Below are 13,868 nucleotides of genomic sequence, written 5' to 3'. Positions count from 1 at the left end.
TGCCTTTGCCTGGCAAGGTGGCAGAGTTCAGGGCATGAGGCTTCCATTAGGTACATGTACCCTCTTCCCCAGAGGTGACATCCCCAACTATGAACCATCCAGTTCAGGACATGGACCCTTTCCAAGTCCCCTACTGGAGCTTGAGCCCTCAATGAAAGAGGATGCAGCACCACCTGGGACACACAAGTTGCTTGTGCTGTGGTCAGGAAGCTGCTGGCACATGGCATCCCACCACCACACATGCTGCCTAGTGCCCAAGGTGAGCACACGCCCCCTCAATTTGTTACAGCCTCAATGCATTGTGCATTAACCACCACACAATTTCTTGTACTTCCCGCTTACTTTTATTTTCCTCGTGGAGCTCCGGGTGTGCCTGGGGATGTACAGCTCACCCCACCAGCCTTTACCCTCCCTCAGGTGAGGCCTCTTGCTGCCAAGGTGTGGGGCATGACCTTGGCAGGGCTGTAGGAGCAGTGCCACCAGCAAAGCCTTGTGCTGTGCCCCACAGTCTCCAGCCCAGATTTGGCAGGGAGGCCAAGAAGCCAGAGACTGCAGGGAGGAGCTAAGCCCATGTATTTCACATCCCTCCTGTGGTAGAGTCATCACTGAGCCGACAGCTCCACAGTTCACTATGGAGCAGTGACCCTCGCGGGCTTCAGGCGGGCAGGGGAGGAACCACTCAGCCCATAGGCATGGCAGGCAGTGCCTACACGCCTTAGGTGCCCCGCGGGGGGATGAGCCCAGCAGCCACCACGCGCCTGTCATTCATGAGGAAGTTGAAGGTTGCACATGCATTCGCCTGTGAATAGAAAAGGGAGTGAGCGAAGCTCCGGCCCTCAGAAAGGAGACTCGGCCCTTCCCCACATGGCACATGACCCCCTCCCTGCTTCCCTCCCTCCCTTTCAATGGGGTGCTGCCTGTGCCCACCCTTACCGTGTCCTGCACCTCCACAGCAATCCCACACTCCCGCATCTGCTTCATCATGGCAGGGTGCAGCCGCTCCACCCTGTCCCCCGTGCCCAGCACCAGGATCTCTGCAACCAGGGCAAGACAAGGGTGAGCAGGGCAGCATTCGAGCTGCCTCGGTCCAGAGCTGCCCTTCCTGCAGGCACCAATGGCTCCCGCACAGCCACCCCTACAGGAGCCCGAAGGGGGGCAGCCCGCGCCCCTCCTGCCCCGCGTACCAATCTGGGGCTCCAGCAGCCGGAACAGCGACAGACTCTCGATAGAGATGTCGCGGTGGGAGCCAACCTGCGGGGACACGGCGGGCGTTGAGGGGAGCTGCCCCCGGCGCGCGGTGGCGCCCGGCAGCCCCGGCCCCGCCGCCGGGCACTCACGTTCCACTGGAGGATGCTGCGGGGCAGGACGGCGCAGGGCCCCACCACCAGGTCTCCGCTGATGGTGAAGCCGCGGGTGCTGTAGCCCTCGATGAACATGATGTTGGGGGACTCCGGCTGCAGCACCATCACCCGCGTCCGCTGGTACATCTCATCATCCGCCGGAGTGAGCCGGTGACCCCGGTACGGCGCTCTGCGGGGAGAGTGAGCAGCTGGGACACGGGGGACCCACGGACACCTCCCGGACACCCTACGGCATCCCACAGGCACCTCCCCCGGTCGCAGGGCAGCGGCGGTGCCGGTTGCCGGTGCCGGTACCTGCCCGCCGCCCGCCCCACCGCCGGCACGAGCCGCCGCAGCGCCGCCATGGCCGCGACCCCGCCGGAACCACCGGGCGGCCCCGCCCCCGCCGCTACTGCCCACTGGCGGCCGGGGTCGGGACAGCGCCACTGGGGGAGCGGGATCGGAGTGGGGCTCCCAGGGAGCCCTCGGGGTCCCCCCGCCCGGGGTCCTGAGGGACGGGAGGGCGGCGACACTCACACACCCGCTGCCTCCGGGCCCGGGCGCGCCCCGACCTGCAGAGCCCAGGTGGGCGCCGGAGCGAAACCGAAAGCGGCCGGTGGCGGGGCGGGAGCGGCACGGCGGGAGCGGGGTGTCCCGCTGGAGCCTCCCCGACCCCGCCGCCGGGAGGGGCTGCTGTGCCGAAGGCTGCGGGGCCGGAGGTGAGAGGGGAGCGGGCGGCTCCCCGGGCGGGAGGGAGCGGGCCCGGGTCTCGGCTGCGCTCCTGGCCCGGCCCCGCCGGTGCCCCTGGGCTGCCCCAGGCTCGGCACGGCGCCCTGGGCCCCCGTGTGCCTCGCTGCGGGCGGCTGTTGCCAGTCGAGGCTGAACGCCCGGAGCCGCCGCCGCCGGCACCTCCCGCTGCACCCTCACCCTCCTCCTGCCGCGCTCGGTGCGGCCGGTGGCATTTCGGGCTCAGAGGTGCCCTGGGACAGGGGACCCACGTCCCCACCTGTGTCACCCCGCTCGGGGCCAGCCGTAGCCTGACATTGCGGGGGCCACCGGGAAGCTCCCTGGCAGTGGCGGCGGAGCATTTCCCGCCACCGTGCCGTGCCGGAGGCATCAGAAATTCCCACAGCCGGCAGCCTTGGCCAGCGCAGGGTCCCAGGGATCCCCGGGCAGCACCGCGGGAGCTCCGCACGGGGCCGGTGGGGTTCCCCGCGCGGTTTGAATTCCCCCCGTGGCGTTGCCGAGGGCTCCTCGCCGGGGCGGGGGCCGGAGGCGCTGGCAGCGGCGGGCCGGCCCGTGCCGCCTCTAGGCGCAGGTGCCGGGGCAGGTGCCCTCCCTCGGGGACGGCTCGTGTTTCCGGGCCCCGTCGGGGGCTGATGGGCTGGCACCAGTTGCTCCAGCCCCACCGGGGCTTTGTTCGGAGCCGTTTCCTTTTGGCTCGGCCGTGCCGCCCTCCCCTTGGCACCCGGCCCGCGGCGCGGGGGGAGCCGGCAGCACAACCCCGGTCTCTGTCGACACCCCCGATCACAACGGCCCGGCGGTGGCTCCCACTCACCTCCTCCGCCCCGCTCCCCGCCGGTAAGTCGCCCTCTCCCCTCCTGGCCCACCGACTGCCCCAGGGTTGGGGTGGCATGGCCGTGGTGCCCGTGCCCATCCCTCCGCGGCGCCAGCGCGGGCAACGGAATCCCAAAAGCAGCTGTTCCCACTGTGCCCAGCTGCCCTGGGGTTTCGTTACCCGCGCTCCCGCCACCGCCTCGCCGCACACCCCCCCACCCCACCCCTGCCCACCTCTCCGTGCTGGGCAAGAGCCGCGTGTCCCACTGCAGCCCCTGCCGGGGCTGGGGCAGCGCCTGGGGCCACGCTGGAAGAAGGGTGGTGTCAGAATGGGGGATCGCCGGTGCCCAGCCTCGTGGCTCAGCCCCTGCACCGGGCTGGGGGGCGCTTCTGTTTCTTGTGCCCCCAACAGCTAAAAATAGCAGCTGGCTTCCTGGGAGAGTATGGGGAGCATGGCTGCTTTGCCACAGCGTGGATGTGGTCCCCTGAACCACGGCGGTGCAGGCTGTGACACTGCCAAACTTCCTGCCCATGCCGGCTCTCCCTGGCCCTCGCAGCACCCTAGTGCCTACAGGGCTGGGCAGGATCCAGCCCTTGGAGAGAGATGGCTTTGGAATGACACGATCACTCCCGCTGAGCCAGCAGCCAGAGAGCCATCGGGGATGTCGTGTCTTTCCAAAGCTCTTTCGGCGCCTCCGAGAGCCCTCCCCGGGCCACTGCGCTGCCGGGGCCCACGTGGGCGGCCTGCAAGACGCTCTGAGGATGTGGACGGATCCAGCCTAGACCCATCTTGAGTGGTGACACAAGGTCCAGCAAGTCCCCCTGGCCGGGCAGGGGTCCTGAGCAGCTCCTGCACTGCGGACAGTCAGCAGTTGGTCTGGTGTGAGCAGCGATTCTCAGATCACCTCTTGGCTGTGGGTGGTGCAGGGAGCACCTCACCATGGCATGGACGTGTTCTCACTCCTGCCCTGGGGCTGCAGATTCTCACTGGCTGTGGGCTGCAGCCCGGGGGCTCCAGAGCTGACTGAGGAGCCCCAAAGGCAGTTGTTGCATTCCTGGAAGAGCCCATGCAGCAGGATCTGCCCTCACCCTGCTCCCCCCTCTTTCCCCCACGCACACAAGCCCTGGAGGAACCGGTTTGGGCCCTGCGGGCAGAGCTCCTTCCTTTCCCCGCAGCCCCCACCTGCCTAACGGGGAGGGCAGGAAGGGCACAGCAGAAAGGGAGGTCCCTAACTCTGTGCTGTGGTGGGGTTTGGCGCTTCCTCCTCCTGTCAGTCAGGTTTGGTGCCATGGGGCTGGGGCTGTGCTGGGCCCTTGGCCTGTCGCCAGTTCAGCAGCCACTGGCACACTTGTCATGGGGCTGCCAGCAGTGTGAGCTCTCTGTCAGATCTGTGCTTCAACCATTGCTGTGGAGCAGCTCAGCTCTGCAGATGTAATCAAGACCACGATCTAATCGCTTCCCCTTCCTTCCTGGGGCTGATAAGGGGGACAGTGCTCATGTGCTGGACAGGAGAGCAGCCCTCTAGGGTGGGCCTGGAGAACATGGCAGGGCGTGCATGCACAGCTGCTCATCGCTGTGCCACGCAGAGGCCATGCCACAGGCACGTGGGTGCTGCTCACGTTCCTCAGCCATCGTGTCAGAGTCCAACCAAGCCCTGGGGCTCATGGTGGACAGGCTGGACTGCCCAGCCAGGGCCTGCCAGTGACACCATGCCCACAGCTGGTCTCACACACTCCAGCCCATCCAAACCTCCCTTCCCACCACAGTTCAGGCTGCTGGACCTGCTCCTAGGGCCCCTTGTTGTCCCCAGCAGCCCAGGGACCACCAGGCTGTGCTCTGGGCTGGGCCATGCCCACGGCTGTGCTGCACTCCCTGCCCCGGGCAGCCCTTTCTGCCCGGGCCTCTCTGATCCTGGCACAGCCTCTGGCTCCTGCTCCTGCTCCTGCTCAGTTCCTGAGGGTTTTAGGTCTGGGCTCCCCGGTTTTGGAGAAGAGGGGACACCACTCCTACACACCTCAGGGTGACACCATGGCCCCGCTGGGGTGAGGCTGAGCGGGACTGACACCCTTTCGGGCCATTCGGGGTGCCTGCTTGCAGCTCTGTGGTCCTGACCTGACACACCCATCATGGCGGCGCCCGCTGCCCGCCACACCCACCATGGCGGCTCCGCACCCGTCCCCCCAAGATGGCCGCCCTGCCCGGCCAACGCGCCCGTCACCAAGATGGCCGCCCGGGAGCGCCGCACGCAACATGGCGGCCTTCTGGGGGAGGCGTGACATCATTTCCGGCCGCGGTTACGGAAGCGCGCGATGGGCGAGGAGATGGGCGAGGGCCGCCCGGGGGTGGCGGCGACGCTGCGGGCGCTGAACGGGGCCCTGGGGCGGCCCGCCGCGCTCTGGGTGAAGGAGAGCGGCGCCCGCAACCTGCGCCACCGGGATTTCCTGGCGCCGCGGGCCGCGCTGAGCGCCGCCTTTCCCGGAGGGCAGGTAGGCCGTGGCGGCGTGGGCAGGGCTGGGTCGGGAGCGGGATTTGCGGGAGCGGTTTGATGGGGCCGGGGCTGGGGCCGTCCTGTGCCCGTGCAGCCCGGACCGCTCCTCGCCCTCCGCCCGCAGGTGCCCCCCGAGGCCGTGTCGGCGGTGCCGTCGCTGCGAGGCCCGGCGGTGCTGCCGCTGCGGATCTGCCGGCAGACGCCGGCGGGGCTGGCGGTGCAGGTGCACCGCCCCGAGGCCTTCCAGCGCCTGCTGGGGCCTCTGCCCGGCCCGCCTGCCCCCGCGGCGGGGCCGCGCACGGGCTGCGTGGTGCTGCACTGCCCGGCCCTGCGCAGCAGCCCCGCTGCCCTGCGGCCCCGCCACCTCCGCTCCGTCCTGCTGGCCGACCACCTGGCCCAGCTGCTGCGCGCCCAGGGGTGAGTGCCTCCGGCCAGTCCTGCTCCCGGTCCCCGCCGCAGCGCCCGCCGCTCTCAGCGCCTGCCTTGCCCTCTCTCGCAGGGTCGACGTGCGACTGGTCCCTGCCCTCAGCGAGGAGAGGAGCTGGGACGTCCTGCGGCAGCTCCGCATCTGCTGGCCCTCCGGCTCCGGTGGCTCGGCCCTCACTGATGCCATCTCGACCTTGAAGGCAGCGCTGGGCCGGTGCCCCTGTGCCACAGCCTGTGAGCAGGGGCCAGGTACAGCCGAGGGTGTCCTCTCAAGGGTGCACCTGAAGAGCTTCGTGGAGCAGCAGGGCTTGTTGGGCTACGACCCCAATCTAGATGTGCTTCTCGGTGAGCCTCACATGTACAGCAGCTCAGGTGTGGCAGTGGGGGTGGAATGGGTGCAAATAGGCCTGTTTCCTTTAAGCTGTTTTTAACAAAAATAAGGTGGGGTGGTGGACACAAGTGGCTTGCCCCTCTTGTTCTCCTTCAATCTGGTTTGATCCTGGGGCAGACCCGATGCTGGAGGGTGGAGAACGCCATGTCCCACTGTGTGTCCCTCCTTCTTTCAGTGACAGAGAGCACACTGCGGTCCTTGGCTGAGCTGCAGGAAGCTGTTCTGCAGTGCCCAGTGAGTGACCCCACAGCACTGCCTGCCTCTTGCTTCCCAAGTGTCCCTTCCTTCTGGCAGGCAATGGGATTGAGCTCCCTGTATTGCTCTGCTGCAGGCCAAAGGCCAGAGTAGTTGCTGCAGCATCGTGCATGTGGTGAACTGTGAGGAGGAATTCCAGCAGCAGCAGCTGGATGTGCTCTGGAGGATTTTGGATCCGGGAGCCCACACAGCTTTGCAGGTGAGCAAGAGCAACCTCTAACCCTTCTCAGTGTGGCCCCCAGCATCCATCCTTGGCTCTAGGTTTAGAACAGGGCTGGATTTCGCTCCATTCCCAGCTTCAGCCTCTGTGTCTTTCAGAAACACCTTGTCTGTGGGCCAGTGAAGGTGACCAGCCCCTCATCACCCATTGGGGCAGACCAGTACTTCCAGTAAGTTGCTGTGCAAGGCACCTGCTGCTTTCTCTGCTGCTAAGGCTCCCTGTGGGCCAGCTCAGCCCACAGTGGGTGGCTCTGTCTGTGTTTGTCCCAGACTCCGGAGGCGCCAGATGTATGAGGCCTCTGTGATCAAGTATGGGGAGCTTGCACAAGGTGAGAGCTGGGGCTCCATGGGGATGCTGCTCCATCCCATCCTCATTGCTCCCATGAGTGGGGCTGCACCTGCAGGGTGCTCCTTCTCCCCTCCAGGACCGAGCCAGGTGTTGCCCTCGCTTTGGGAAGGCATTTGAACGTTCAGGGCACTGGCACAGAGCAACTCCTGATGGGAGCCAGGGCTGGTGCTGTGGTGGTGCTCAACCAGGGGTGTCCTGCCTGGGTGCTGGGGATATCAGTACATGGGAATGGAGCAAGCTGTCCCTGATGGCACCTGCCTTCTCCACAGATGAGGCCTGGACAGAGGTGATTGATACCCTGACAGTGGCTGCCATCAGGTTTGAGATGCTGAGCACTGCTCACCGGAGTCAGGTAGGACAGTGGCTTGCATGGAGCCAGGGCTGGCGGGTTGTGGGAAGAGTGGAGTGGATCTGTGCTGAGCAGCCTGGACTGTGGCTTCTGCCTGCCCTCAGATCACCCTGGACCTGGAGAACAACAGCATCTGCACAAAAGGAACAAAGAGTGGTGCCTTTGTGATGTACAACTGTGCCCGACTGGCCACGCTCTTCAGCACCTTCCAGCGGACTGTGGAGCAGGGTGAGCACCAGCCTCAGCACCCTCCTCTGACAGCCACTGCTGGAGCCACAGGGGCTTCTTTGGGCACAACAGTCTCCCTGCTTTCCAGGCACATATCCACCTCTGCCACCAGTGTCTGAACTGAACTTCTCCTGCCTCCGAGAAGAGGTGAGTGCTGAGATGAGGAATGGGGGGATCTGTGCACTCTTGGCTCTGGTGATGGATGCTATGGCCCAAGAGGATCTGACACTTAGACATGTAATCCCTTCACAGGGTGAATGGCTCCTACTCTTCAACTATCTCCTGCCCTTCCCTGAAGTCCTGCAGCAGGCAGCACAGCTGCCCCCACCCTCCAAGGGGATCCGGATCACTGCCAGCACAGAGACAGTAAGTGCCATGTGCCACAGCATCCATGGCTGCTGCTCCAGCAGTCCCAGCCCAGGGCAAAGCTTCAGGCCAACAGGTGCTCCCCATCAGTGAGCAAGACAGGCACAGTGCTGAGAGAATAGATGGCCATGCCCCTGGGGCAGTTCCTGCTTTGCTTGGGGTGGGTGAGGGCCCAAGACCAGCCAGACTTCACTGTACCATGAGAATGTCTCTGCCTTGTAGGTGTGCAAGTTCCTGATCCAGCTCAGCATGGATTTCAGCTCCTACTACAACCGGGTGCACATCCTGGGGGTGAGTTAGGTGTGCCAGCCTCAACCTTGTGCCCCTGCAGTCCTTTTGGGGCTGCACTGCTCTTGGGGGGCAGCCATGTGGGGAATGGTGCCAGGAGTGTGATGTCCCCCTGTCCCATCCTCCAAGGGAGCACAGGCAGCAGTGCCTGCAGGGCCAGCCTGTCAAGGGGTAGTTTGGCCACCAGTCCCAAGCTGCCTTTCTCCCTGCAGGAGCCATTCCCTCATCTCTTTGACCAGATGTTTGCTCGCCTCCAGCTGCTGGGAGCAGTGAGAGATGTGTTCCACAGTGCCCTGGCAACCCTGCACCTCCCTCCTCTCAGCCAGATCTGAGCCACCCCTGAAGAGCTAGACCATGGTGTGACAGTCACCTACACACCACACGTTGGGGGGGAGAACAGGGCACATTGTCCTGGCAGGGCAAGGGCTGCTCCAGTGGCAGGCAAGGCACAGTTCAGCCCCATGGAGGCATTTCCCTTCCCATGGTGTTTGGGGATTGGTCTGTGCTCTCTGCAGCTTTGTCCAGTGTGGGACATGGGTGCCCCTCCACATCCACACCAGCAGAAGGGAAAAGGGCTCCTGTGGCACCCCAGAAGCTGGGCTGGGATTACTGGGGAGGTGGCAGCAGGGACCAGTCACCACAAAGAAAAATGCCAACTTCACTTCCCTCAAAACTTTATTGAAAGGTGCTCTGTGCTGGCAGGGAGCTCCTGAGGCTCTTTGCTCCTGTTGGGCTCTGAGCCAGGCCCCAGTATTGGGGTCCAATACACTTGTTGCTGGACAACTCCTCTATGTGTCTGACCTCAGGGTTGTTTGTCCTTCCTTCCTTTCTTTGGTCTGACTGTCCTGGATCCTGTTTCTATGCAGGAAAAACCCACTTGGCCTGAGAGGGGTGGTATTTGTGGGCAGCCCAGCCACCCCCATGCCACAAGGGTGCTGCTGTGGAGGATCAGTGTCCCTGTGGATTTCAGCTCTGCAGGGTCAAGACTGTCACACAGGGCTGTCTGTGGACACACAGGACTGCAGCCCACCATGTGTCACACCAGTCCCTGACCCTTCCTGGCCTCCTACTGCTCTCAAGCTCCCAGGACTAGGCCATATCTTCAGTGCCTCCCAAGCAAGGTTCCTCTCTGAGACCAAGACTGGAAAGCTGACATTGATCCTTCACACCTTGCAGAGGAAGAGCTGCTCTTGGGCAGCAGGGGCTAACAGCCCCACTTCCTTACTGCATGGGGAAGCCCTAGGCTTGTCTGGAGGGATCACATCTGCCTTCTTCCCAGAGACCACTGGCCTCGAGCACCACAACTATGGCATGTGCTTGAAGGAGCCAAGTATGCCTGTCCCCTCAGGACAAGACACATGAGTGTGCAGGCTGGAGGCAGGGACCACAGTGACGGGCAAAGCCCACATGCAGGGTGCCCTCCAAATGCAGGCAGGGACCCAGATGTGTCATACACCTGCCCCATTACTGAGGAGCCTTTTGTGGAGGAGGTTTGGGGGAGGCTGTGCCACACAGCATCTCCAGGCCCTGCCCACAGAGCACGCAGTAGTACCGCAGCTCGCCCCCGGCCTCCTCCACCTCCCAGCAGTCCAGCTCAGCTAGGTCAGGCACGTGGAAGAAGGTGGTGCTGAGGGGCACCAGCTCGCCTGGGCAGCAGTTCCACAGCGTCAGGCGCTGGTCCACTGAGGCAGAGAGCAGCAGGTCTGGCCGCAGCACCCGGATCCCCGTCACATGGGCAGCGTGGGCACAGGGCCTGCACACCCGCTCCAGGACCCGCAGGCAGGTCCCTGCCGTGGCCTCAGCCCTGCCCAGGGCTACCTCCAGCAGGCAGACATGGATGGAGCCATCGTCACTGCCGCTGGCCACCAGGTACCGTCCCTCGGGCGTCTGGCGGATGTGAAGGCTGTTGACACCGCAGCTGTGCGCCATGACCGTGACCAGCGGGGCCTCCAGAGCTGGGAAAACGGGCTGGGTCAGGAGAGCAATGCTCACCTTGTTAGAGGGAGCAGAAGAGCTGCTGGGCAGCAGCACTCACCCAAGGGCTGCATCTCTCCCTCTGCTTGGTGCAGGGCGTCTGCCGCATCCATGATGGGGCCGGTGATGTCCCAAAAGGCAATGCTGCCATCAGTGGCTGCGCTGCACAGGAGGTGCCTCCTAGAATGGGGAGTGTAGAGGGAGTCTGTGGCTGCAGCCCTGGGGGTTCCCACTGAGATCCATGGAAATGGCAGAACAGCCCCCAGGGATTAACTTCTCCCTTCCCTCTGCCTGCAGAGCTGCCATCTCTGCAAGGACTGACATTTCTACCCAGAGCCCATCGATGGCAGCCCAGCATTCAGGGCTCACCTCTCTCCTCCTGCCCATGTGTGCAGGAATGCTTCCACTTTCAGCACGCAGCGCTGGTGGTGAAATGACTCTGCCACCAGCACCAACTTCCGAGCAGCCTCTAGCAGCCCAAAGATCCTGTAATGGAGCAGAGGGCTGTGGGAGTGTAGGAGCTTCTGGCCCATTTCCCACCATGCGCTGTCTTATGGCCAGCTCAGAGCAGGCCACATCCCATGGCAGCAGCCTCCTGTTTTGAGCCTGCTCTGCTGCCATCACCAGCTCCATTCTCCCTGTCAGGCCCCATGATGGCTCCTCACCGGACTGATCCATCGCTGCAGGCAGCAGCCAGGAATTTCCAGGGTGTTGGCAGCTGCTTGGTGCTCGTCCCAGGCACAACTGACAGGGACATGTACCTGCAGCAAAGACACAACATTCACCAACACCTCTCTGGCCCCATGGAGCTGGGTGGCCCAGGAGAGCAGCCCTGAGCCTTTCCCTTACACCAAAAGCCCCTTGAGGCCCACAGGGCACTGTACACCAGGAATCACACACGAAGCCACGCCGGCCCTCTTTGCCTCAGCTGAACCTGCAGCTGCACAGAGCAGGTATTCCAGTGGAGGCCTGTACAGCTCCCAACACCCTCCCACACTGTGATCACTACTAATCCTGCCTTGGGTAGTCCCTGATCATCACCTTGTCTCTGGGTCCATCTTGACAAGCTTGTGCCTGTTCTTCTTCTTCTCCCAGTGCTTGTCCAGCCGGTGGGAGGCCACATGCATGACCTGGCAGGCCACAGCACTCTGAGCTGCCGTGTCCCCAGTGCACAGCAGCCGGTAGCACTCGATCTGTGCGCGGCCGCCTGCAGAGAAGAGCAGGGCAGACAAGCCCTCATCACCAAAGCCCTCATCTCCAGGTCCCATGGCGAATGCCAGCGTCCTCACACTGGAAATGTGGTCACTGAGGCGGGCAAGGGGCACAGCTGCCCGAGAGTTCTCACTGAGCACCAGGACACAGGTCGTGGTGTCCTCACTGCCGGTGACAAACATGTTAACGGTGGCACGGCCGGGCACCTGCACGGCCCCCAGGCGCCGCACGCAGGTGATCTCCCGCCCGTGCAGGGATTCCAGCAGCACTTGCTGCTCGCAGGGCTCGGCCTCACGGTGGTACAGCATCACATCCCCAGACTTGATAAAGGCAAACACCTCGGCCGAGGGGCTGCTGCAGTAGCTCCAGGAGCGATGCCCACCCCCGCAGGGGATGCAGTGGATGTTCTCGCCGGTCCTGCTGCTCCACACCACAAAGTTGTCAGCGTGAAAGCCCAGCACAAGCAGGTCCCCATCCGAGGTGAAGTGCAGCTCCTCAATCCATTGCAGCCCTTTGCAGGGCCTGTGCTTCTGCAGGACCTCCAGCTGCTGGTCCCGCAGGCGGAGCTGGCGGTAGACACCATCCCGGCCTGTGCTGTAAATGTAGCCCCCGTGGATGGTCACCGAGGTAACTCCTGTCTTCCCGTGGAGTCCAAAGAGCACTGACAGTGGGGACTCAAGAGGAAGAGATCCTTTGTGCAACGAGCAAGAGGGCTCCAGCTCATTACTGGAGTCCTTAATAACGGGGTCAGTGCCACCATTGACAATGCTGGTGCTTTCTGCAGCCCACCCCAAGGAACTGCTGCAACGGAAGAGGAGGAGGGAGCCCCGGCGGTCCCCACAGACCAGGAGCCCTTCCTGGGGCAAGAAGGCAGCACAGGTGTGCCAGCGCTGCTTGCAGGGGGGCAGCAGGTACCGACCCATGAGCCGCACCCAAGGTGCCTGCCCGGGGCGGTGCGTGACGTCCAGCCAGAGCATCTCCCCGTCGGGACCAGAGGCCAGAAGAGCAGCAGCGGTGTCGGGGGGCAGCCCGGGACTGGGGGCCCAGCTCAGCCCGTGCACGGCCCCCTCGAACAGCGTGAGCTTGGTGGCGGCCCCGGGGCAGCTCAAGGCGAAAAGGAGGAGGCGCCCGTCGCCGCCGGCCACGGCGCAGAGCGTCTCGTCCCATCCGTGCAGCGGGGCGGCCGCCAGCACGGCGCGGGGCCCGCTGGCAGCGGGGTGCAGCACCGGCGTCCAGCAACCCTGAGCCACCTCGAATGCCTCCAGCCCGCCCGCCTCGTCCAGCACCAGCACCCGCCGCGGCCCCACCAGCAGCACGGCCCGCGGCCGCTCCCGGGCCCCCAGCGCCGCAACCGCGGGGACCGCCTCCGTAGCCTCCCGCCGGGGCTGCCAGAGCCGGACGCCGCCGTCGTCGCCGCCCGTGGCCACGCGGCCGCCGGCGGGGCGCAGGGCCAGGGCGCGCAGGGCCCCGCGGTGCCCGCGCCGCGCCCGCCGCACGGTGCCGCCGCCGCCCCACTCCAGGCAGGCGCCGTCCTCCCCAGCGCTGACCGGGAGCGGCCCCCGCAGCACCACGGCGGCCACTCGCGCCCCGTGCCCGTAACACACCAGCAGGCAGGTGCCGGCCCCGTCCCCGCCGCCCAACTCGCCCACGGCCCACAGGCGCACGCTGCGGTCTTCGGAGGCGGAGGCGAGCAGCCCCCGCGACGCCGCGTAGCAGAGCGCCAGCACCGCGCCCCGGTGCCCGCACAGCTGACGCTGCGGGGCCGTGGCCGCCGCCGCCCGCCAAACCACCACGTTCCCCGTGGCCGTGCCGGCCGCCAGCGCCAGCCGCCCCCAGCTCACCCCCGCCAGCACGGCGCAGCGCAGCGCCCCGGCCCCGCCACAGCTCGCCTGCCGCAGCCAGCGCCCGCCACCCCACCACTCGTAGAGCGCCACGGTCCCGCCGCCCAGCGCCAGCGCCAGCCGCCCGCCCGCCGCCCACCGCGCCTCCCACACCCGCGCCCGGAGCTCGCGCGCGGCCCCGCCGCCGCACGCCGCCAGCAGCGGCCCAGCGCCCGCTCCGCCGCGCCGCACCGCCAGCACTGCCAGCCAGCGCCCGCCGAACACCGCTACTCGCGCCGCCGGCCCGGGCCCCGGCTCGGTCCGCAGCCCCTGCACGCTGGCCTCACGCAGCACGCTCCGCCGGCCCGCCGCCGCCGCTGGCCCGCCGCCGCTCAGCCGAAACGCCACCACCTCCGGGCCTGTACCTGCGGGACACCGCGTCAGCCGCTGCCGCTGGCCCCGCCGCCCGCCCCGGTACGGTCCCAGCGCTCACCCGCCAACAGCACGTCCCCCGCGAACTCCAGCGCTGTCACCGGGGCCACCAGAGCCACCGACTCCATCTTGGCCGCACCAACCCCGCCCCCGCCCCCCCTCAGCGCTCATTG

General features: G+C 65.7%; 4 protein-coding genes across 6 annotated transcripts; 1 reads left to right on the top strand and 3 right to left on the bottom strand.

Annotated features, from left to right (window-relative positions):
• Window positions 1-321: 321 nt before the first annotated feature.
• Window positions 322-13,845, bottom strand: NDUFAF3 (NADH:ubiquinone oxidoreductase complex assembly factor 3). 3 transcript variants are annotated; one of them, XM_066558427.1, is made up of 5 exons: window positions 13,757-13,845; window positions 1,338-1,530; window positions 1,185-1,251; window positions 934-1,034; window positions 322-799 (listed from the first exon to the last, which is right to left on the bottom strand). In XM_066558427.1, the coding sequence occupies exons 2-5, from the start codon at window positions 1,485-1,487 to the stop codon at window positions 716-718; spliced, it is 402 nt and encodes a 133-aa protein (XP_066414524.1). In that variant the 5' UTR covers window positions 1,488-1,530; window positions 13,757-13,845; the 3' UTR covers window positions 322-715. The 3 variants fall into 3 exon arrangements, with proteins under 3 accessions (XP_066414524.1, XP_066414523.1, XP_066414525.1); XM_066558426.1 differs by lacking the exon at window positions 13,757-13,845 and adding an exon at window positions 1,656-1,749; XM_066558428.1 differs by lacking the exon at window positions 13,757-13,845 and adding an exon at window positions 1,608-1,703.
• On the top strand, window positions 4,906-9,044 carry DALRD3 (DALR anticodon binding domain containing 3). The gene is given in 16 exon segments (XM_066558423.1): window positions 4,906-5,142; window positions 5,145-5,162; window positions 5,165-5,212; window positions 5,215-5,384; window positions 5,511-5,803; window positions 5,886-6,157; window positions 6,379-6,437; window positions 6,535-6,657; window positions 6,777-6,847; window positions 6,948-7,006; window positions 7,296-7,378; window positions 7,480-7,603; window positions 7,692-7,750; window positions 7,856-7,969; window positions 8,192-8,260; window positions 8,470-9,044. Coding segments are annotated over 16 exon segments (1,800 nt in total). The 5' UTR covers window positions 4,906-5,024; the 3' UTR covers window positions 8,590-9,044.
• Window positions 8,915-10,886, bottom strand: LOC136561907 (tRNA (34-2'-O)-methyltransferase regulator WDR6-like). Its single transcript, XM_066558425.1, has 3 exons — window positions 10,601-10,886; window positions 10,293-10,411; window positions 8,915-10,212 (listed from the first exon to the last, which is right to left on the bottom strand). Exons 1-3 carry the CDS (start codon window positions 10,762-10,764, stop codon window positions 9,722-9,724), a joined length of 774 nt encoding a protein of 257 aa, XP_066414522.1. The 5' UTR covers window positions 10,765-10,886; the 3' UTR covers window positions 8,915-9,721.
• Window positions 10,890-13,823, bottom strand: LOC136561855 (tRNA (34-2'-O)-methyltransferase regulator WDR6-like). The gene is made up of 3 exons (XM_066558365.1): window positions 13,757-13,823; window positions 11,273-13,688; window positions 10,890-10,992 (listed from the first exon to the last, which is right to left on the bottom strand). The coding sequence occupies exons 1-3, from the start codon at window positions 13,821-13,823 to the stop codon at window positions 10,893-10,895; spliced, it is 2,583 nt and encodes an 860-aa protein (XP_066414462.1). The 3' UTR covers window positions 10,890-10,892.
• Window positions 13,846-13,868: the final 23 nt, after the last annotated feature.

The sequence above is a fragment of the Molothrus aeneus genome, chromosome 12, assembly GCF_037042795.1.
Source record: "Molothrus aeneus isolate 106 chromosome 12, BPBGC_Maene_1.0, whole genome shotgun sequence".
Lineage (NCBI taxonomy): Eukaryota > Metazoa > Chordata > Aves > Passeriformes > Icteridae > Molothrus > Molothrus aeneus.
Note: the sequence above shows the minus strand (reverse complement) of the source record. Positions and strands in the feature narration are given on the sequence as shown.